Source organism: Hyaloscypha bicolor (assembly GCF_002865645.1).
Source record: "Hyaloscypha bicolor E unplaced genomic scaffold K444scaffold_52, whole genome shotgun sequence".
NCBI classification, from domain to species: Eukaryota; Fungi; Ascomycota; class Leotiomycetes; order Helotiales; family Hyaloscyphaceae; genus Hyaloscypha; species Hyaloscypha bicolor.
In genome coordinates, this window is record NW_020194554.1 from 959,424 (window position 1) to 984,116 (window position 24,693).

Here is a 24,693-nt window from a genome sequence, read left to right on the forward strand (position 1 = left end):
AGAATTTTTCTATTATTTTTAGTATTTAGGAAATAAATATAAATAAATAAGAAGTCGGATATAATATAATAGGCTATAATTTCTAAAAATTATATTATTTTAGTAGTTTTAAGGTTTTAGTTATATAATAAAGGCTATAGCCTTTTATATATAACTTATAGAAATTATATAAGAAAACTGGTTTTTTTATAGTTCTAGAGAATAATTCCTTATAAGTATTTAATTAATTAAGCTTTTATATACTATATATTATTTATACTTTATTATTTATATTTTTAATTTATTATTTTATTATTAAATTACGTTTTATATTCTAGTATACTTTATATAAGTTTTTGTTTTATTATAGTTTCTTTCTTATAATATATATAAATTAATTAGTATTAATTTATTAGTAATATATAATATTATTATATAAATATAAAATATTATTTATATAAGATTAGTAAAGTTATTATTATTTAGAAATAGAAAGTATAATATTATAATATTAATATATAATTCCTAAATCTATTAAATCTAATAAGATTTAATTTACTAATGAAATTATTTATAAAATATAAGATTATATAACTATATCCTGTATTTTATATTCTATTATTTATATTCCGTATTTCATATCTCGTAATTATATATATAATTTCTAAAGAAATAGCTATATTAATAATTATTATATAATATTTAGTATTCTTATAAATAATTAATAATATATAAATATTTTTACTAGAAAATAAAACCTTTAATAGCTTTTATAAATTAATAATAAAATATTTCCCTAAAAATAGTTTTTTAGAATATAATTTGGCTATATTAGCTCTTATAATCTTATTTATATTATATAAATTATAATTAAATATATTCTAATTTTTAAACTATAATTTATTAATATAATTTACTAATTCTAAAATATATTTTATATTTAAATATTTATAATACTAGTATTATATTTAATACTTTTAGAATATATCTGGAACTAAATTAATTAAATTAGTATAGTTTTATAAATAAGCTAAAAGTACTAATTATAATAATAATACTTTTATTAATAATATAAATATTTCTCTAAAAAAAATATTATATTATTTCTTATTTATATAATTTTTGAAATTAATAATAAGAAGAAATTCCAGAACTAGAAATTATAAAATATATTAGTAAGCTATATTTTAAGCTATAATTTAATAACTAAAAGAATAATTTCCTTTTCCTTAATTAGAATTAATAATTTATTACTAAGAATAATAAGAAATAGTTTAATATTTTATATATAAAAAAGAAGTTTTTATTACTAGTAATATATATTTTAAAATATATAATCTCTTTTAAACTAGAAGAAAATATCTTTTATTTAATAGAAAAAATATCTTTTTTTTAGAATTAAAGAATTTCTAAGCTTATTTAAAGCTTATATAATTCTTAATATTATACTTCTTATATTTATAATAAATATAATAGATATTAGGATTTCTAGAAAATTTCGATTTTTTATTTTTATTTTTTAATTATTTCTTATTTAATTAATTTAACTAAACTAATAATATTTTTAATATAAAATTAAAAGTATTAAGGCTATTAGTTATAAGCTGCTTTTTCTTAAAAGTTACTTCTATTTTATATAATTCTATTTTTAGTCTAGAGAAATTATTTCTTATAGAATTAATATAAGTTTTAAAATAAATAAACTTCTTTAGAAAAGCCTATATTATTAATTCAGATACTATAATATTTATAATTAATTCTTCTAAACTCTTAATTTCAGCTATTTTATAATTAATATAATTAATAAAGTTCTTTATTTCCTTATTAGAATTCTAAATAATATCTTCTAATTCCTAAAGACTTAAGAACTATTTTTAAGCTTTTAGCTAGTTTATTTTAGTTTAAATTTATATTTAAATCTAGTATAAAAGCTTAATTTTATTAAGTTCTATTTATATATTATAGGTAATAAAAAAGCTTAGAATTATATAAATAATAGTAATTTAATAAATAGTAATTTTATTATTATTTTAAATTAATTTAAGAATTATAGAACCTTAATCTAGATTAATATATTATTATAAATTATTAATAATAAGGAAATTCTTAATATTTATTATCTAAATAATAATATTAGTTTTAATAAATAATAGAATCTTTAATTCTTTATAAATAATATATTTCGATTTTTTAATATTTAGTATAATAGATTTTATAAAAAAATTTCAATTAAAAATAGCTATATTTTTAGTAAATTTATATAATATAAAACTAAAATAATAGATATAATTTAATAAAAATCGCGATTTTAATAATATTAGAAATAAAGAAAATAAATAATAAAATTATATAATCTAGAAATTATATAAAAATATTTAATATATATTAGCTAAACTCAGAACTTATTAAACTAAAAATTAATTTATATAAAGAAATTAATTAAATTAAAGATTAATAATTTATAAAATAGCTAATTATAAAAGTATTCTATTATAAAAGCTAAAGAAATAACTTCTATAATTATATTTCTAATTTTTAGTATATTATATAATTTATTTTATATTATAATAATAATATAATAAATTAAGACCCGATTTATATATTTAGCTAAAAACCTTATTTAGGTTATATAATCTCGGATATATTTATAATTATATAATATATTCTTTTTAATTAATAAAATAATTATATATTATTTAAAAAGCTTAAATATCTTAAAAAATATAATTTCTATTCTTGCTTTTTTTCTTCTCTTTTCTTTTTAGATAATTCTATTTAGTTAATTAAACTACTAGTTTTCTTTATATAAAGACCTAGCTTATAATATTAGAATTCTCTTTTTTCTATTTTTACTAACTAGAGATTATATATATATAAAGCTAGAAATAAGAAGAACCCAAATCTATATATAAATAATAAAGCTTAGAATAGATAAAACTAGAAGTAAATCTTATTTGAAACTATTTATAAAGCTAATATATTAGTAAGTTTTTAGAATATATAAAAGCTAGAATACTAGTATACTAGTTAATACTAGAAATTATAAGTTTTTTCTAAGCTAGACTTAAGAAAAGAAATTTATTAGACTTTTTTATTATATAAAAATATAAAAATAAAACTTCTAGTAATTAGTTAAATAAATATATAATAATATTAAATTTCTTTTAAATATAAATATTTATTTTATTTTATATACTTTTCTAGTCTTCTATTATAAAATAACTAAAGGCCTATTTCCTAAACCCTAATAGGTTTAATAGAAATAACTTAATCTATTATTCCTAATTTAAAGAGCTTTTAAAAGTAAAGCTAGAAATTAATAATAAAGTAATTAATAAAAAAAGAGAAAAAGTCTAGTATAAATTTAGATATTTATTTAGAGAAGTAATAAATAGAATATATCTTTAACTAAAATATATATAAAAAAAAAGAATTTATAATTAAAGAACTATTTAAATAAATAGACTTAGCTTTCTGGAACTTATAGAAGTAGTAAAAGGCCTTAAAAGAATTAAACTAAATCTAGTAAAAATTAATTCTTCTAGACAAGTTCCTAAATAATTCTATTTATTTAATCTTAGAAATAGAGAAATAGAACTAGTAAAATAAAATTAAAAAAGAATATCTTAAAGCTATTATCTTAATAGAGTTTATAAAAGAAATAATAGAAATAATAAAAAAAGAAATATATAAGAAATATTACTTCTAATTATAAATAATTAATAACTAACTAGTTAAAGTTAAAAATATAAAAAACTATTATCTAAACTAGTTAAATAAGAAACCGAAAAGCCTCTTTTCTAAAACTACTTTATTTATTTAACTAATAGAATAGAAGCTTATACTAAATAACTTAAAATAATAATTAAAGAATACTATTAATTAGACCTCCTATAATAAAATTAATTAAGAAAAGAAAGAGAGATTTTATTTATAATATAATTAAAATAACTATTTTATATATAATTATTAAATAAAGCTATATTTAAGTATTTCTTCTAAAGCTAGTAAATAAAAGAAAGAAAAAAGAAAAAATAGCTAAAAATAAAAATATAAAATATAAAAATATTAAAAATAGCTTCAAAAAAAGTAAAAATAGCTTAGGTAAAAAATAGTAATATTTTAAATAAGAGCTAAAATAAGAATAAAAAAAAGCTTGAACTTATATAATTTAGGAAAAGACTAGCTTTTAATAAAAGTTACTATTAGAAATATATAGAAATAAAATTAAATTAAAAAGCTTAGAAATAATTTTAAAAGAATATAGTTAAGTTCTCTTTTCTTATATTAGTAATAATTAATAAAAAGTATTTTATATAAATTCTTATTAATACTAGATATATATTATATAAAATAATTAATTCTTATTTTATTAATTAATATAATCTCTAGTATATATTAATTACTTTTAAGTAAATAAAAGCCTTTAATAAAAAAATACTAGAAATAATTAAAGAAATAGTAGTATTTAGTATAAATATTAATAACTATTATAAATCTTGTATTTTCCTTTATATAATTCCTAAGATCTTTAGCTTAGATATAATTTTAAATATATAATAATTATATTTACAAGATATATAAATCTATAATTCGAGATTAGAACTATTTATTTTATTATTAGAAACTATAGTATAAAATAAGATAAGTAATATACTAATTCTTAAATTAAAAAAAAATTATATATAAGTTTTAATAGCCTTATTTTCTTATTTAATAAAAAGAAATAAGAAAAGAAATATAAAAGTTTTCTTAATTAGTTTAGCTAATATCTAAAAGGCCTTAATCCGGAAAATAAAAATAGATTCTTATATAAAGCTTCTAAAATAATATAAGAACTTTCTAAATATATTTAGCTTAATAAAAAGAAAGAAGTTATTATTATTTTAAAGCTAAGAAATTAATTACTAAATTAAGCTAGAAGTATTTAAGAGAAAGAAGCTTATAGTATTATAGAAACTACTATATAATATATTCTAAGATAAACTTCTAATACTATAGAAAATATTTATAGAATTATTAAATAAAGAGTTTATCTAAATAAATTATTCTCTTATTATAACTCTTATTTTCTTTATATAAAAGTCTAGTAAAAGACTATAGTTTTATATAAACTATTAAGGCCTAAATAAGTTTATAAAGAAAAACTAGTACTTATTTCTATTAATTTATAAAACTCTTTGAAATATTAGAAAAATAAAATAATTTATAAAGCTTAATATTATAGCTATCTTTTATAAAATCTATATTACTAAAAGAAAAAAGTAGAAAACAGCTTTTTATATATAATATAAACTTTATAAATAGCTAGTAATTTCTTTTAGTTTAGTAAATACCTTAAGTATATTCTAGAAATATATTAATTAGGCCTTTAGAGACTTTCTAAATAAGTTTTATTTTATATATATAAATAATATTTTAGTCTATTTCTTAAAATTAAAAAAAGATTCTTTAGTAAATAAAAGAAATAGAATTATAGCTTAATATTAATAAATTTAAATTAATAAAGTATTTAGGATTTATTATAGAAGCTAGAAAGAATATTAATATAGATCTAATAAATATTAAAGCTATTTTAAGTTAGGAGGCCTTTAAATTAATTAAAGATATAAAGAGCTTTTTAGAATTTATAAACTTTTATTAGTATTTTATTTAGGAATTCTTAGAAATTATTTAACTACTTTCTAATTTTATATATAAGAACTAAATATTCTTATAAATAAACTAAATAGAGACTATTTTCTAGAAGCTTAAAAAGATACTTATTTTAGTTTTAATATTTATATAATTTAATTATAACTAAGAAACTATTTTTAAAATAAATTTCTTTAAATAAAGTATAAGTAATATCCTTATATAAGTTAATAAGAAAGACGTTTTATAACCTTATATATTATTTTTAAAGAAGAATAATTCTATAGAATATAATTATAAGATTTATAATAAGGAAATACTAGTAATTATTTATTATTTAGAAAAATAAAATACTAAACTAAAAAATATTTATTAATTTAAAGTTTGGATAAATTATAAGAATTTAGAATACTTTATAATAATATAGAAGTGTGAGGTATTTATTAGTAAGTAATAAGATAATAGAATAAATTAGTGAGTTATAAAACTATAGTATTAAATTTAGTATAAAACTAATCTCTACTTCTTCTATAAGGTTTAGGGAAGCCTCTTCTAAATAGGAGGCCCCAATAATATATATATAATTAGTAATTTATAAGCCTAATATTTATAATATAAATAATAATTAGTTATGAAATTAAAGAGCTACTAATTTCCCTAATTAATACTTATAATATCCGAGGTTTATTATATGCCCTTAAGTTATATATAACCCTATATATATTATAACTATACTTTCTTTTTAGGATCTTATTCTTAAGATCTATTAATCTATTCTAGTAAATATTTAATTAATTATTTATTTAATTAAGGTAAACTTCTAGTATCTTAGGAAGTAGTTTTACTAATATAATTTAAATAATAAACGTAAAAATCGTCTAATTAGATTAGGGCTAAGTAAGTAAAAAGGAAGAATAATTATACTTCAGGTATAGGAGCTAGCTAGTAATTGCAATTTCGTTTGGGATCTAAGTATTCTAATTAGCTTAATTTAAAGTACTAAGATATTACCTTATAAAATTAATACTATTTATTAGATCTCGTATTAGAATAACCTAAATGGCTATATAAAAAGAATTTAATAAATATTTATATAAGAAACCTATATAAATATTTCTAAGGTTCTAGAGATTATTTATAGACTTCTAGAAATATATATTAATTAGTTATACTAATTTCCGATTAGAACTAATACGAAAACTAGTAGTTAATCCAGGTAGTTCTTTATCTCTATAAAAGAACCTCTTTATATTACTATATATTCTTTTTCTTTCTAATAACTATATATATAATAACTTTTTCTATTATTACTTTCTAGCTTCTTTTTCTGCTTTTCTCTAAGTCTTCTTTAATTATTTTTAATTAATTCTATAATATCTTTTTCTGACTTTATTATTTGCTTATATAATAATAAATATAAAAGTAATCTTATAGTTTTCTTTCTTATTACTAGTAAATACTTGAAATATTTTAAGTATTTACTTATTAATCTCTTTATCTTATATATTATAATACCTAGTAAGAAGAATTATAACTATTATAATAAGAGTTCTAAGTCTTATATATTAGTAAGTTCTTTAGTTTTAATATTTATTAAAGCTAATATAATTTCAGATTTCTTATTACTTATTAAAGACTTACTAGTTCTAGAAAAATACTATTATAACCTTTAAGAAATTTCTTAAAATATATTCTAAATAGTATTATACTAATAAGAATAATATTATTAATTAGGTTTTTAAAAACTAGAAGAATACTAATAAGCTTCGGAATTCTTCTTTCTATTTTAATAAAATAAATAATAATACTACTTGAATTAGTATTCTAAAAATAAGTTTTTTCTAATATATTTAGATATTTACTAATTTCTTAAAGAAATACTATAATATCTACTTTTAAGATATTAATCTTATTACTGAACTTATTACTGAGATTACTAAATAATTTATTACTAGTATTTCAAGTACTAATAATATAATACTTATAGTTATTTGGGATCTAATTTTAGAAGTTCGGGCCTTTTCTAAAATATATATAACTATTATAAGTTTCTTACTTATTTCTTTTAATATCCTTAATACTAATATTATTATAGTATAACTATATTTTATTAAGAAATAAACGGATTTCGGAAAGTATTAGCTAATTCTTTACTAAGTTCTAAATAGGGCTAGTATTTAGTATTCTTACTTTTGGGAATTAGAAATTTATAGAAATTAGAGTTTATTTATTTAAGATACTTATAGCTAGTTTACTTATAATAAACCTTTTTTAATCTTAAATCTTTTTCTAATAATTTGAATATAATTCTTATAAGTTTTAATAAAACCCTAAAAAATCTTTATAAATAAAAAAAACCTAGGAAAAGAATATCTTTATTATTATTCCGGGCCTTTTCTTGGCTATTTAGGTTCTTTTTTTCTTTTAAGTAGCCTTTTTCTTAGTAATTTAGAATTCTTTTTAATCTTAAAAAGTTATTAAAAAGTAGTTTCGGATTTTAAGCTATAGTTTTAGTTATATGATTTTAGAAATTCCTTGAAATTTTTAAAATTAGAGAAAGTAAGTAATTAGATATTATAATTTTTAAATCAGGTTTTTTATTTAATTAAATATTATTATTTCTTATTTCTATTATCTTATTAGTAATTAATAATAGCTTTTATTTCCTATTCTTATTCTTTATTATTATTTACTAATTCCAGAAGTTCTTTAGAAAAATATAAATATAGCTTCTAATTTTTTTTTACTATATACTTTTTAAAAAAGGAAATATAAAAAGTTAAATATAAATAATTCTAATTTATATACCGAATTACTAATATATTTAAGAATCCTAAATAAACTTATAAATTTTAGCTTAAGCTTTTCTATTTTAAATTTAATATTTTTTATTAATAGTATTATTTAGGCTTTTTTAAAATAGTATTTAGCTAACTAGTATTTATTATAGTAGGTTTTCCGATTATTTTATATATAATACTATAAATTCTTAAGCTTTTTCTATTTTATTTTAAGAATTTCTAGCCTTTTATATATAGTTAGTATTTTTCTTATAATTCTATTCTCAGGATTTTATAAATATTAAGAATAGTATTTATAATATATATAAAAAAATATATCTTATAAAATCTAGTATTTTGAGTTATTATATATAAATTCTATAAAAAACAATTTCTTAAACTAGTTATTTTTTTAGATATTATAATAATATCTCAGGTAATATTTTAGAACCTGATTTTGTTTTTTTATCTAATTATTTATTTAAGAATAATAAGCTATATTTAAATACTATTTATATATTAAATAGAAATAGAAAGCAGACTAAAACTAACTAATAAATACTATTTCTTAATTAGAAATAATTCTATTAGAAGAGCCAAAAATTAAGAAAATATATTCCTATATAATTTTAGTAAACTCCGGAGAATTAATAATCTTATAGTATATAATATATTTTACTATTTTAGAGTACTAGTTAATAACTATAAGAATTATATTAAAATTAGAACTTCTTATTAGGTTCTTATATAATAGTAGACCTATAATAAAATCTATAGAAATTTTATTCTAGGGTCTTTTAGACTATAATAAATTACTAAATAAACTATATAGCAAATACCTCTTTGCCTTAATTTTCTGGCAAATATTATATTCTTAATAATAATTACAAATATTCTTTTTTATATTCTTTTAATACTAGAACTTTCTAAGAAATTCGAGAGTTTTCTTTATTTTATAATATCTAGTTATTAGGTTATTATAATAAAGCTTTATAATTTCTTAATATAAAGTAGAATTATTAGATATAATAATTCTTAAATAGTACCTAAATAGGCCTAAATTATTTTTCCAGATTTCTTTTCCTTTAGTATCTTTCTTATTAAGCCTCTATTTTATAATATTCTAATATTAAGAATTATTTCTTTAAGCTATCTAAATAATATCTAGAAGAAATTTAGATAGAGGAGCTAGTACTATAGCTCTTTTAATAGCCATATATATTTATATATAAGAAATTAGATATTTATAACTATCTAATTCAAAAACTCGAGGAACTAAAAAATCTTTAGTTTTATTAAGTAATATAGTTATAAATATTTCTATTACTTTAGCTATAGTAATAGAATCTTTAAGGCATTTCCTTATATCTTGCTTCTTAACTAATTCTATAGTTAAGAAATCTATAAAATAATCTATTTACTTGTCTTATAGTAAATATTTCTTTTTAGCTACTATAAATATAGTAAGTATTAAATAATACTTATTTTAAAGAGAGAACTCTTTAGATATCTATAAGAATCTCTAAATCGTAATTATAAAAGCTTTCTTTAGCTTATTCTAAAAGATTAGAAGCTAAGTTATATTAATAGGATCTTTTTTATAATTAGATCTTTTACTAGGTCTATTTACTAGATTTAAGATATCTCTATAATAAATAATATTAAAATTATATATTATAAGATATATTATTTAATATATTTAATAGTTCTCTAGATACTTTATTTCTATAAAGTATTAGAGGTTATTATAGTCTATAATAATCTTAATTATAAATCTGGATTCTTTAAAATAATAGTACTAATACTTAAAGGCTTTAATAATTATAAGTAGCTTCCTATTATAGGTATTATAGTTATATTTGGCTCCGGAAAGTTTCCGGAACTAGAATATTACTAGATACTAGTATTTTTTCGGGCTATTACTAGAATTAATTTATTATAAAATAATACTAGTAATTACGAATTTTAATATATTAGTTTTAATATAAATCTTTTTAGAAAAGTTAAAATAGATTAGAACAGGTATTATAATAAAAGCTTTTTTTAAAGTCTTAAAGCTTTTAGCTACTTTATTTATTTATATAAAGAAACCGGATTTCCGGCCCTTTTCTATTTTTTTTAAGAAATCTATTAAGCCTATAATTACCTAAAAGTAATAGTAAATAAATCTATAATAGAAATTAGTAAATTCAAGAAATACTTGAATATTATAAAATAATTCTAGTTCTAGCTATTTAATAATACTATAAACCCGTTTAGGATTTATATAAATACTTTCTATTCTAATAAAAAAGCCCAAAAATTCGATTTCCTTAATATTAAACTTATATTTACTAAGTTTATAAAACAGGTTATTTTTATATAGCCTAGTAAATATCTAGTAAATATAATTATAATATTTACTTTTATTTTAGAAATAAATAAGAATATTATCTAAATAAATAATTATGAAATAATTCAGGAGCCTTATAAATATAATATTAATATATATTTAAAATATAACTAGTATATTAGCTAGTCTAAAAAGTATTATAAGATATTTAAAATAGCTATAGTAGGTTCTAAAAGCCGTCTTTTACTTATATTCTTTATAAATTCTTATCTAATAATATATATTCTTAAGATCTAGTTTTATAAAAATCTTGGCTTCTTAAAGCTAGTTAAGGATTTTATTAATAAGAGAAAGTAGATACTAATTCTTGATTATAACTTAATTAAGTCTATAATAATTAATATAAAGATATAGTTCTTTATTCTTTTTAGAAACAAAAAGAATAGGCGCCTCTACTAGGCTTTTACTAAGCCTTATCTAATATTTATAAAGCATATTCTATAAATATAGATATAATACTTCTAGTTAGATCTCTAATAAATTATATAAAGGCCTATATGAAATTATATTATCTATATTAATAGAATATTTAATATTACTAAGATTAGGAAGTTCCAAAGCTTTATTAGAATTAAAAACTTCTAAGAAGTCTTTATATTTATTATTCCGGAAATAAATAGGTATTTCTAAGGCTTCTTTCCGGAGAATATTAATTTATTATATTAAAACCTCTTATTTAGTATTACTAGAATTATATAATAAAGTAAAGACCTAATAATTATTACAAATATATAAAGCCTATTATCTAGAATAGTTATATTTGCCTTTTATTAAGAATAAGGCTTGAAATACTAGCTTAAAATACTAGTTAAGCTTTTTACTAAATTCTTTTAGTATTAGGATTTTAATATTATTAGGCTATATAAATATATATCTCTATTATTTTTTAATATAGTCTATATATTATATAAGAATTACTTTATAAAATTCTATACTAAAAATAAGGCTATAAAAGCTAATATTCTTATATTTATAGAACCAGAGCTTAAAAGAATACATTTTATTATAATTATCTATAATAAATATCTCAAGATTATAAGCTTAATAGACCTTAAATCTGTTTTTATAAAAGATTACGAATTCTTGGTTATATTTAGCTAAGATAATAAAGCCCCGGCTTTAAGCCTAATTATTATTAAGAAAGTTATAGTCTAATCCGGTATTATTAAATCTATTATATATTTTTAAGGCACTTATTTCTGGCTATATTAATTTTATTTAAATAATTATATAAAATAATATATCTTTTTTATTATAGCCAAAATTATTAATATTTAAGATTTAGCCTTCTCTTTTCCCTATTTCTTAAGAAAGTCTTCTCTAAAGTATTTCTCTATAGTAATAGTATTAATTTATTTTTATAAATACCTTAACTCTTTTATGATTTTAATTTTATTAGGATTTTACTAAGCCTATTTAGTATATTTAAAATATTTTATATTTCCTAAAAAGTATTTTTTCTATTTATAAGTCTAATAAATTATACCTGAAATAGAACTAGTATTTTATTAAGGCTTTAAAGAAGCCAAAGTATTACCTAAGAGTTTCTTATATAATCTTCGAAACTTATCTTTTCTTTTTTAATAGCTTTATAAATTAGAATTTACTAAATTAGAATTCTTAGAAGTAGAATTACTTTTACTAGACTTCCCTGCTTTTATTTTCCTTAATTTGAAATAAGTAGTATATTCTACTTTCTGAGCTTTTTTAAGCTATTTAGAAATAGATATTACTTTATTTCCTAAAAGAATAAATATAAGTATCTAATAAGTCTTATAATTAGATAAAGTAGTATTAAGAGTCTGGATCCGGTCTCTTTTAGGATATGAGTTCTAATTAATTTCGAAACTAATTATCTAAATATATAATTCGGTAACTATTTTACTATTTTTCTAATAAAGATCTCGAAGTTCCTTAAAGGTATCTTATTAATGAATTTAAGGTACTTAAAGTATATTAGCTAAATAGGCCTTAAATCGCTTCTAATAAACCTTATATAATAATAGACTTTGCTTTATTATAGTCTTCTAAGTATTATGAGATTTGTTTCTAAAAGTACTTATAATAAAGTTAACTCTAGAAAATTATTTATTATAAGTCTAAGGTTAGATTCTAAAAACTATTTTCTAGGAAAATATAAATATTCTCTATTTCCTAAGAAACTTTTTATAATATAAATCAGATATCCGGACCTTAAAAAGCTTCTTTTAGTCTAAATATATTTTTAGGATATTATATAGTAGCTCCTAACGAATAGTATTAAGATTACTTTTAAAGCTTATTATATTAGGAAAAAGAATAAGTTCTAACCCTATTTTAGGAAGTTCTCTAATAGAAATTATTAAGGAAAATAGAATAGATTTATAAATAGAATTTCTATAAGATATAGTAAATTATAAGATATCTCTAAAAATACTCTTATATTACTCTAATTATAGGATATATTAGTTAATTATATTTACTAATTCTTGCTTTTATTAAAGTACTTTAACTTTAGTATATAAGCCTTATTTTATAGCTTGAGTAATAATAACCTGGGTATTAATCTCAATATCTTAATTATTACTGGAATTATTTCTATTATTATTACTAGCTTTTAGAGGCTTCTAAAGGGCCTTATTAAAAGTATTAGATAAGCCTTTACTATTACTTATATTAGGGTTAATCTAGTCGATTTCCTTTATAAGAATAGCTCTAATAAGAAATTATATATTTTATAAATTTCGAGATATAATTATTTATTAAACTATTTTCTTTAAAGATAGAAAGATTAGCTTATAAGGTATTTATTAATAGGTAATAAGATAATAGAATAAATTAGTAAGTTATAAAACCATAATATTAAATTTAGTATAAAACTAATCTCTGTCTTTCCTATAAGGTTTAGAGAAGCCTCCTCTAAATAGAAGGCCCTAATAATATATATATAATTAGTAATTTATAAGCCTAATACTTATAATATAAATAGTAGTTAGTTATAAAGTTAAAGAGCTACTAATCTCTCTAATTAATACCTGTAATATCCGAGGTTTATTATATGCCTTTAAGTTATATATAACTCTATATATATTATAAGAAGTTTATAAAATAATAAATAAAGTAGTTCCTAATTCTCTTATAATAGAATTTCAAGATCTTATATATTTTAGAGAAAAATAATAAATAAATAAATATATTCTTAAGATAAAAATAAAACTTATTTACTAGAAAAGAAAATAAATATTACTAGTTAAGAATATTATAATTATTAAAACCAGAAATCTTTAGTAATCTCTCTAAAAATATATTTCTTATAGTACTAGTATAAATAAAATAATAGACTAAAAAGAAGCTTATTCTAGTTCTTAAATCTAGTTTAAAAGATTAAAACTAGAAATATTAAAAGAAAAGTTAAAATAAAATATAAGTTTTTAGGAAATAAAAGAATCTTTTTAAACTAAGCTTAAAAAGCTAAAGTTTAGAAAAAGACTTTTCTAATAAAGAATATATAGGGTAATAAGTAGAAAATTATATTTAAAACGAGCTTAGGAAGCTATAATAAAATACTTAAAAAGGAAATAAGCTATATTAAGTAATAGTTAAAATAATAAATAAATAAAAACGAGTATTTCTATTTAGCTTAAAAATTAAAGTATTAATAAGAAAGTATTTATTATTCTAATTTAGATAATTACTATTCTAGAAATAATAATAGGTTCTAGACTTAAAAAAGTTCTATATAAAGCTAATCTAATAAATATATAATTTAATTTAATATAGTTATTTAGAATAAAATATTACTAATATTCTCTTTATATAATAATTCTTCTAGCTAAATATATTAAAATAAATATACTAGTTTATATAAAACTATAATATTTATAAGAGAAATAAAGTATAAAGAGATTACTATTAAAGGTTCTTAAAATTTCTTTTTATCCTAAATTAAATCTAATAAGAGATCTTAATTAATTTTATAATAGAACTCCTATTAAATAAAGAATATACTAATATAATAATTATTATAAACTATTTAGAAAAGGAAATAATACTTAAGGCTATAATAAATATTATAATAGAAATAATAATAAAGTAGTTTATAAAAACCTATTATTATTAATATAAGCTTCTAAAAGCTATAATATCTAACTAAAAGAAGTAATTTATAAGAATATTATAAATAAAAATATATAAGCTATTAGGGATTATTTAATAATTATTTATAATATATTATTCTAAGATAAATAAGTTTATAAAGAAAATAAACTAGATAATTAAGACTTTTCTTTATACTTTTATAAACTATAACTAAATAAATTAAATAGCCCTTTTACTATATATTAAACTAGTAATTAATAATTAGAATACTACTTTTATAAGAATTAGCCTCTTTTTTCTATTTTATAAATATTATATTAAGCTAGTCTAGTTCTAGAATAAAATTAGTAAAAAATATTAAAAAAAATATTACTAATCTAAATAGTAAATAATATTATATATAAGCTCTATAATATATAAGAATATATATAAGCCGTAATAGTAATAGCTTAATAGCTTTAAAAAGAAATAATAAACTAGAAAAGAGACTAGATACTAAAATTTAAGATTAGAAATAAAATATAGCTTAATTTCTAGAATATATAAATAAATAAACTAACTAAAAAGCTTAATATAAAGTATACTAAATATATAGTAGTTAAAGTAATAAGAAGTTATAGTTTTTAGCTTAATATACTTCTAGGAATCTATAATATATTTTATAATAAGCTTTTTTAGCTAGCTATAATAGATCTATTACTTTATTAATTATAAAATAACTTATAGCTATAATTATAGCTTATAGGAGATAAAGATAAATACGAAATTAAATAGATTCTTAACGAGAAGTATATAAGATATAGCTAGGGAATTTTAAGGAAGCTATTTATAAAATAGAAAAACTATATCTATTTTATATAAAAGCTATATTCTATATTAGATGAAATATTAGCTTTAGAAGCTTAGAAAGAAAGTATTAGATAGAAAGAAGTTTTGCCTATATATTTACGGGGCTAGTATTTGCGGGTAAGGAGGGGGGTAATATAACGTGTCGAGACCTGATTTATATACTTAGCTAGAAACCTCACTTAGGTCACATAATCTCGGACATGTTCGTCGTTATGTGACGCGCCTCCTTTAGTTAATAGAGTAACCACGCATTACTTAGGGAGCTCGGATGCCTTAAGGAATACGGTTCCCGTCCTCGCTTCCTTTTCTCTTCTCTTTTCCCCTTAGAGAATTCTATTTAGTTAATCGAACCACTAGTCTTCTTTGTACAAAGGCCTGGCCCGTGACAGGTGATACGATTACTACACCAATTCCTGAACATAGGTTTAATAAACGTAATTAAATAGAAATACTAATAAAGCGATTGGTGCGACTATATGTAAGTATATTCCAATAATAGAACGAACTAACTAGTGGTTGAAGCTGGAGTGGAAGGAATGGATAGCCTAAACTAGCTAATTCAACACTTTCGCCCAGGGCGAGTGGGCCCTGCACAGAAGCTAATAGACTTAAAGATAAACGAGATTATCGAATATTGCTCTGAGATTAATAGTGTGTCAAAGGATTATTCAAGTTATTCAAGTTATTCATGGATAATTCATGAATAACTTGGATAAAATAAGAGTAACGAATATCTTAAATAATTTGAGTAAAATAGAATAATTATTCATGAATAACATGAATAACCATGAATAACCACGTGGAAGTTACGTGGAAGTTAATTAATTATAGTAAATTGACATATATTTAAATTTTAAAAAAAAGAACTAAGGTATTTATTAAGCAGCCTTATATAAGCTAAGCTAATACTTATAAGGCTACTTAAATACAGATTTTCTATAATAAATAAACTGATTATTGCTAAGGTTTGATTCGCTTACCAAGTGCCACTACTACCTGATTGGGTAGAGAGTTGGCGCTAGGTGCGGGCCCCCCGAAAGCCTTACTCTATTAGGCTAGCTCAATTACGTACATAGATCACGTGCGTTATTCAAGTTATTCATAATTATTCATGAATAACTTGAATAATATATGAATAAAATAAGAGTAACGGGTTTTTAGCTTGAATAAAATAAGAGTAATGGCCGTTATTCTATTCTACTCTATTCATTTGACACACTGTCTGAGAAGTAGGAGAATCAAATCATGGACTACGACAAGCTAATTAGAGAGCTCAAGCTCTCTTGTACTGCCTCAACCTTGCGTAATAGACTCCACCAAAAGGGCTATTTTCGCTGTACCGCTTATTAGAAACCCTACCTCACTGTAACACAAGTTATTGGACGATTCCTTTGGGCGATTACACACATATTCTGGCATAAGGAGTAGCTTAAGGTCTTGTGGTCAGACGAGGTTACCTTCTTAATTAGAGAAAGGACAGCGAAGGAGAAGGTTATACGCAAGAGAGGAGAGAGAACCCACCCGACATGTATACAGTACTAACTTCACCGGGGCCATACGACGCCAGTAAACGCTTGGGGAGCAATTGGATATAGTTATAAGAGTCCCTTACTATTTATCCACGGTTCTGGTAAGAAGGGAGCCTTTTGTTAGAAGGATTACTTAGCACAAGTACTCGCACCGTATATTGAGGATATTGTGAACGCTTTTGCGGCTATCACTCACCTCCTTTGCCCTTCCGCCGAGCCTTTATTTATGGAAGACGGCAATGCTGCTCACGGTCATAAGTCTACTCGTAACTGCTGTGCTCGCTGGCGTACACAGCACGGTATTATATTAATGCCTCACCTATCTACGAGCCCTGATATGAATCCAATTGAGAAGTGCTGGAGGCATATCAAGCAAGCCTTGTACCGGCGACCCCACCAACCGACTAATAAAGGAGAAATGCAAGCTGCGGTAACAGAGGAATGGGAGGCAATACCATAAGAATGGATAAATGGGCTGATTCTTAAGCAAGAGCATTGGGTTCATATACTTATGGAGCGCCATGGCTGGTCTACTCCCAATTAAATGCTGCTAAAATACATAATTGCGATGAAAATGCCCTGAACGCACAGACCTACGGTGGTGGGCTCGTTAATGCGAGTAAGTATACTAGACAGCCTACAAGAAATATCTTATTTAATGAGAAAAACAATGAAATTAAATCTTTTAAGAAGGAGCATTAACTTTTCCCAGTCGGGATGGGGACTCCTAGATAGGGATAGTTCCTCTGCCACGTTAATGTCCCTGGGGGCTCGTCACCTCTCGTCTATCAAGGGAATACGGTCAATTACTTGACTCTGAAAAGACGCGTACCACGTATCTTCCGTATCCCCGGAATCTCCTGGTCTTCCCGCAAAGCCTCCTTCTAGACATATACGAGTCGCCTCCATGTAACGAGTTCCCATTGTGATGCGAAGCTGCGGGACCCTCGTCGCAAGAACTTGTTTTCTGAATTCTTCGTCCGATACTCCTTGGAAGTGGTCGTCCTTTGTGATAGAAGACAGAGTACTCCAGAATCCAATCTCTAGCAGGAGCATGCCGACTGAGTAGTAATCAAATTCTTCTCGGTAGCGTTCCTGGCGTTCAAGGTACTCTGGATGTTGGTAGCTCCGGAGTTGGCGGCTTTGATCTGGTCCATGGGTAAAAGAATCGAGCCGGTTTTCGCGGCTGCTTGCAAACCCTAAGATTTTCGGATTCTTAGCCCATTCGACATTCTCAGCACCCTCCGGCGGAGAAAATAGCACGTTCATCGAGTGGAGATTGCGATGTAGCCATCCGACCTTGTGAAGCGTGTAGATGCATTTGCATATTTCGAAGGCTAGTCGAAAACGGTATTCAAGCAGAGGGCGGTATAGGCCTTTGGCACTCAGGAGTCCATGCAAGGTGATTTGCTGCGTCCCCGGGGTAGGGAGACTATAGATAACGCCAAAGGCTCCGTTTGACGCGTGATGGAAGATGCCCTTGCAGCGTAAGCTACTAGATACCTGCGTAGTGCTTTCAGCGTGGAGCAGGCCAACCACAGATGTCAGTCGGCGGCGGAGCTCTATTCCGATGACCTCGTCAGCCCATGTTTCCCTATATCTGAGCCACTCTATGAGGATGAGTTCCGACGTAGGTGCTAGCAATGCTAGGCTATGGATATCAATGTCTGATTTTAACGTAATATTCTTCCGGTCAAGAAGAAGATCACTCTGCTCAATCAGACGGCCTGTTTCGGCGAGGGCTGTAAGATGCTTGACAGCAATCAAGACCCCGATGTCTTTGTCGCCCGCCTCGGTGATCGCAGTCGATAACCTGCCCAACTGCTCCACACTATCAATCTGTAAGACTTGCTTCACTAGGCGCTCCTCGGCGATGAGACGATAGGAAGACGGAAGAGCCTCGATTAGCCTAGCATGCTGATATCGGAGGAGAGACAGCTGCTGGTGATTTACAACGTTATCCCCCTCGACCCCCTCTAAGATGCGACGTGTCTCTTTCAGCGTCTGGGTTGTCTTGGGAAAGTCGAAGTCAAGACTATCTAGTTCGCTTCGCTCTGTTTCACCAAGCAATCGATCGAAAGCGAAGAGCCAGCTTTGAAACCGCATCTTATCCAGCACACGGTCGATGCTTCGGCGATTCACGGATAACAAACTTTCTAGAGCTAGATTGACGGTGCTTGCGAGCGACAATATCGATATGCCACGAAGAACTGTTAACACTCGTGCCGAGCGGGGACGTTTACTCGGGTCTATCGATAGCATCTGGCGAATCAGATCAATCATTTTCACGTAAAATGGCTCTCTGTTTACTTGCAAGTCATCTAGCCAACAAATCACCGCGTGATTCGGCGTTCCAGGACCTCGATGGAATCGAAACCATTCAATTTCCGGTGTCACCTGGACTTTCCGCTTGTCACGGAACTGTGCGACCCCATTAGAACCCAGTAACATATTCGTCAACACTTCGGAGAGAATGCAGCCGAAAGACCATATGTCACTTGCTCGGCTGATCTTCTGGGACTTGACGTGGCCGTCGTGCAACGTTTGGCACTCGGGAGCTACATATGACCCGCGAACCTCCTTGAATATGGTGAGAGAGTCTTCTTCCGCGTTCCTAAATGTAGATAGCCCAAAATCGGCTAGCAAGAAAGTCTCATTGTGGATCAAGATGTTTCGGGGTGCAAGGTCGTGGTGGCATCCAGATAAGCTAAGATCAAATACATCCGAAGTGAAGTTGTGCAAGGCATCAATTGCCGAGGCCAGATCCGCGAGCGCAAGCAGAAGTTGCGGGCCCTCAAGCTCTTTTTCACCATTCTGCCCATTGAGAAAGTCCGCTAGTGATCCACCATTGGCAACAGCAAAGATAAGATTGTATCTCTGCCGATAAATGTAGGAGCAATATAGCTGAACGATATTTGGATGCTTCAAGTGAGTAAGTAGGGATAGATTTTCCAACTCCTTTAGAAAAATAGCCATATCCTCGCTGTTGCCGCATTCAATTTGCTTCCTGATCACCTTGGGAGCGATATTGGGGTTAGAAACATTCGTGTGAAATAAGCTCATGGTCCTAGGCACTGACCTTGTGGTTTTCCAGCGGAAGTCGATGGCACTGAGGATGGAGTTCGATCTTCCAAGCAGTGCCCATTGAGCCTCGCCCGGTGGCTTCCTCGTGGAGAAAAGGCAAGATGGCCTCAGTTTCAAGCTTTCGAAAAGTCATGTGCTGGTGCATGATAGGGATAGCAACCTCCCATTGCTTCTCGAGAAAATGGCTGATCGTGGAGCTGGTGGATTCATCCTCAAAAATCTGTTGCAGTTTCCCTAAGGTGTAAGGGAGACGATCGTCGGGATAGGATCGTTGCAGCGAATCACGCCTGAAGAAGTTGGAAATGGCCTCACCTCGACCTATAAGGATCAAGATCGCAAAACATTTTCGCGCGCCTTGCAGAATGCTGATTGCCAAATCTCTAATCTCATAGACGGGGACTCCGAAGCTTCTCAAAGACATTTTGATAGCTGGCTCGGAGACCACCTCGAACAAGGCAGCCTCAGGAATAAAGTAACGGTGTTCGAAGTTGACATTCACGAAACGTATCCTTTCGATACTGTTCCGCAGTTCCGCCATCCTCCGACTTGTGCAGATCCCGCGGGACTCGAAACTTTACGTGGAATACTGCAGCCAGCCATTAGATTATACGTTTAAATAGATTAATCAGCAGATCAGACATGAGCACATAAAATTATTCACAATACCTCAAAGTATGCTTATTGACTCTGAATTGACTTGATCTCATCCTATTTTATGTGAATACGCTTCATCTCTAACATTGAAACATGGAATACTGACCTCTGTTAGTAGCTCTGGAATGCTGAGCTCATAGCTTTCGTCTCTTTCCTAGATAGAAATCAGAACTCACTCAATCGAGAAGTCTATGCTTTGTACCTACTTGTATTTTAAAATTGCCAGATCCAAATTTTGTCCTGAGCAGGCTGCGAAGATCTTCCAGCTTGAGATAGCGATTTGATATGGACTGACTCGCCATTTTGTGAGGCAACGAAGTATCTGCAAGACAATTTTTAGGGATGCAACAAAAATACTTGGGCAGGCAGACGTGGCAGCTTGAGCAAAAGGACCCCGATAAGCCGGGCTAAGCGATACTTATTATATGGCTCCACGTCACGCACTCGGGGCATCTTTATGCCGCTTTTCATGTGCGTGCGTTTCAGGTGACACAACTTCTTCCCTGGCATTGGTGCCACAATTCTTATGCTTCAATTGTCTCGTAACTATGATACCGGTTCCCTTAGGCGCCGAAAAAGGAGGCTGATTTTGGCACGTTAAGCAATAACGGAGATTCGGTATTATTTCCCAACAAGTCAGCCTACTTCTTTCCCCTGGGACTTTGTATAACTCATATTGGATCTTATAAGTCACTCGTACTATTTCTGAGCTTTCAATAACTTTTATTTCCTCAAAAGTAGACTTCGAAGGAGAGGTTTTAGTGTTCGTGCAGGGGCTAATTTCGGCGGCTTGTTTCGGCGCCTGAGAGCCCATACCCGTACCAGCAGACGCGTTCACTGCCCAACCGCCCGGTCAACCCAACCCCCCACCTTTATCCCTGTCGGAACATCAAAAAATAATTTCTCAAAGTGCTCAGATTTCTTTATTTAAAAAAAAATAGAATCACTATTTTGAGGCTGTTTGTCACGAATACCCCCTCAAAAACTTTGTTTTATGCCGTTGTTGTGGTGAAATTATAGTTTGAGAGGGTGAGTGGCGTGGGCGATTGGCTAGGATACTTCCCTCTGCACATTGTCAATTGAGGCTTTACGTTGACGTGTTTGCTCTATGCAAGCCTGACCATCTACTCCCTACCATTGAAAATCGCGCACGATCGGGCTCTTAAGAGATACTGCGATATTGTCCCCAACTCTTGCCTTCTCAAGTCATAGCTCATCGCACTCTACATATCCTACGACATCACGCCAGAGGTGAACAATTTCAGTTTAAATTGTCTCATCTGGACATTCTTCCCACAAATCGCAATGCACCCTTTAATCTATGAAGTGCTGCCTTCCCAGGAAGAAAGATACCCTGTAGATGCAGATTGTTATGCGCCAACCGGAGAGGATCGCGGTTTATGTGACCAGAGACTTAGAAACGAGTCACTGGGGCTCTTCCAAGTTGCCGGCGGCGGCGTTAATTTGATGTGGTCGATACGAGACGATGGTAAAACTCTAAACCTAAAAATCAAGCAGTCACCTAACATAGGCATGAGAATGTCAAAACTTGCTTCCCCAGCGGCAATTTATCACGAGCGAGGAAGTTGAAAGGCATGGAATCCATCAAGTAAGGCTATCTATCGATTTCGTACTTTCAGCAAGCCAGAGCGTTGACAGAGTAAAACAGTACTGGAAAAGAGATAAATGGCAGTATTTGATGTTGTAAGTTTCCTTAGAGGCCAGGACGGTTTAAATGAATATAATATGAAACGCTGGCCGCTGCTCACAGTCTACAGCGTTGTCCAACCAACCTTCTCATGGGGTCACTTATCTATCACTGAAGATGCATTCCGGAAGATATTAGCTAGCTTGCGCATATTTACCCCATTCTTGCAGGTTGTCCATACCTTTGGACAAAAAACGAATGACAAGCAGCGCGCAAGAGATTTAGTATATGACCGCCTATACCCATCTGCTACCTACGGTTTGTTTCATACTAATCATCTCTGGAAGGCTGTGAAGTTGACATAGTGGATAGAGTTCTGTTATAATATTCGCTATTTCGAATTGAATGGACGAGGGCGTGGCAATCCATGGTCACTTCGACAGACTGGAGTGTATCAAAAGTGCATGTCGAATGAGCGATCTGTCTGGCTTCTGCTGAATTATTCGAATTACCTCAGTGATCGCGTATCGGCTGCGCTTGCGGAAGAGAGCAATTTGGTCGGCGCGTGTGCAGCCTCACCACTCGTGCCCCATATCTTCATTCTGTCAACAGCAGCAAGGAACTGGGACCAATACACTGAAAATCTGGGGCAGAAAGTAATGCTATTTGTAAGGCTACGATGTTCTATGCCTGTCGGTAGATTCTCTTAGTTGACTTACAAGTAAATAGGAAGAGAAGGCATACTCGTCTCGCATCGATGAGAAGTACTTAGACGACTACGAGCTTTTATTCGCAGACGTCCAGAAGATAGCGTTGCTTGGCGATACAATTACCGTAGCAACAACCGTCATCAAAGGACAGAGAGCTACGCTTTCTAGATGTAGTAAATTACATATAAAGCTACATGGGAGAAACCTAAGAAAATGTAACTGCGATATGACAAGCACATTAAGCATGCTGAAGGTCGACCTCCAGCACTACCATGAAGTTCTGTTAGGTTTAGTGCGGACAACCTCGAAAACCACCCAATTAGTAAGATCACTACTGTCTTATATCTACTCGAGCTTTATTACTGATCTATTGGAGCTCTCCGCAATACTGGCGACTCGAGCGAACGACAGCTTACGGGCCATTATGGCTACAATTCAGACGGGTATCGCTGAGCTCCAATTGCAATCTAGGAAGACTGGCTTAGACACGGCCAGCTTACTGAAAATTACCACCCAAGGGCATAAAGATGGTTTCATAATCAAAGTCCTCACTCAGATCGCAACTGTGTTTCTTCCGGCATCTCTTGTAGCTGTTAGTGTATTCCTGAGGATTAGCAGATATTAGCAGCTAACTTGTATAGACTCTTTTCAGTTCGACAATATTCAGCAATTCCAGCAATAACATTTCATATGTTTCTCTCTACTTCACAATCACTGTCCCGCTCTTGCTAGTCACAATATTGCTTCTATTTTTTCTCGAGAAAGGCCTGTGGCTTCAACGCTTGTTTCGGAACTCTTAGTTGGCATAAGATAGTGACCACCAATTTTTTTTTTTTTTTTTTTCTTTTCATTTTTACCGGAATTAGGAAAATTTCGAGTCCATAAGTTTACTCAATTGGTTTGTGCACAGATAAAGGAATGGTCAGAGAGTACACGAATCTTAAGATATCTTTTACTACCTGTGCTGCAAGCTCTCTTCTTCCCGATTCAGCAGCATAGACTACGTGAATGCCGCCTTTTTTCTTAAATCTAAGCAAGTATCGGACCAAGAAGAAATCTAAGAAAATTTGGTGATTCATACTTTCGATTACACGAAGTATACATCTCGGCTAATTGTGGTGGAAGATTTGGAGGACGAAGAAGAAGCAAAATCAAATTCGGAAGTGGTACAGCTTAACTCGAAGGCCCAGAAGCGAAAGTCAAATCGAGTGAAAGGAGTCCTATGTGAGTCTCTCTAGGAGTCGACTTTGTCCCCTTAATACAGCAGTATAGGGAGAGCAGGAACGTGACTGAGCAACCTGGGTAGAAGGTGAGGCGAGGCTGATTAGCGCCTGAGCAGAGCGGCGATGGTGATTAA

At 26.9% G+C, this 24,693-nt stretch overlaps 2 protein-coding genes across 2 annotated transcripts in view; one reads left to right on the forward strand and one right to left on the reverse strand.

The window, feature by feature from the left end:
* The window catches only part of K444DRAFT_523166 (kinase-like protein), a gene marked incomplete at both ends in the record, with an annotated part of 46,648 nt that extends 25,368 nt beyond the window's left edge, over positions 1–21,280 (reverse strand). The window contains 5 exons of the mRNA XM_024874264.1: positions 17,335–17,354; positions 18,137–20,255; positions 20,320–20,869; positions 21,050–21,132; positions 21,185–21,280. Coding sequence (XP_024740168.1) covers positions 17,335–17,354; positions 18,137–20,255; positions 20,320–20,869; positions 21,050–21,132; positions 21,185–21,280 — 2,868 coding nt within the window. The remainder of the gene's footprint in view (positions 1–17,334; positions 17,355–18,136; positions 20,256–20,319; positions 20,870–21,049; positions 21,133–21,184) is intronic.
* Positions 21,281–22,237: 957 nt separating this feature from the next.
* On the forward strand, positions 22,238–24,136 carry K444DRAFT_584952 (uncharacterized protein; the record flags this gene model as incomplete). Its single annotated transcript, XM_024877895.1, has 8 exons — positions 22,238–22,467; positions 22,517–22,587; positions 22,648–22,682; positions 22,757–22,944; positions 22,999–23,294; positions 23,356–23,658; positions 23,713–23,928; positions 23,978–24,136. The coding sequence occupies exons 1-8, from the start codon at positions 22,284–22,286 to the stop codon at positions 24,134–24,136; spliced, it is 1,452 nt and encodes a 483-aa protein (XP_024740169.1). The 5' UTR covers positions 22,238–22,283.
* Between the last annotated feature and the right edge of the window lie 557 nt (positions 24,137–24,693).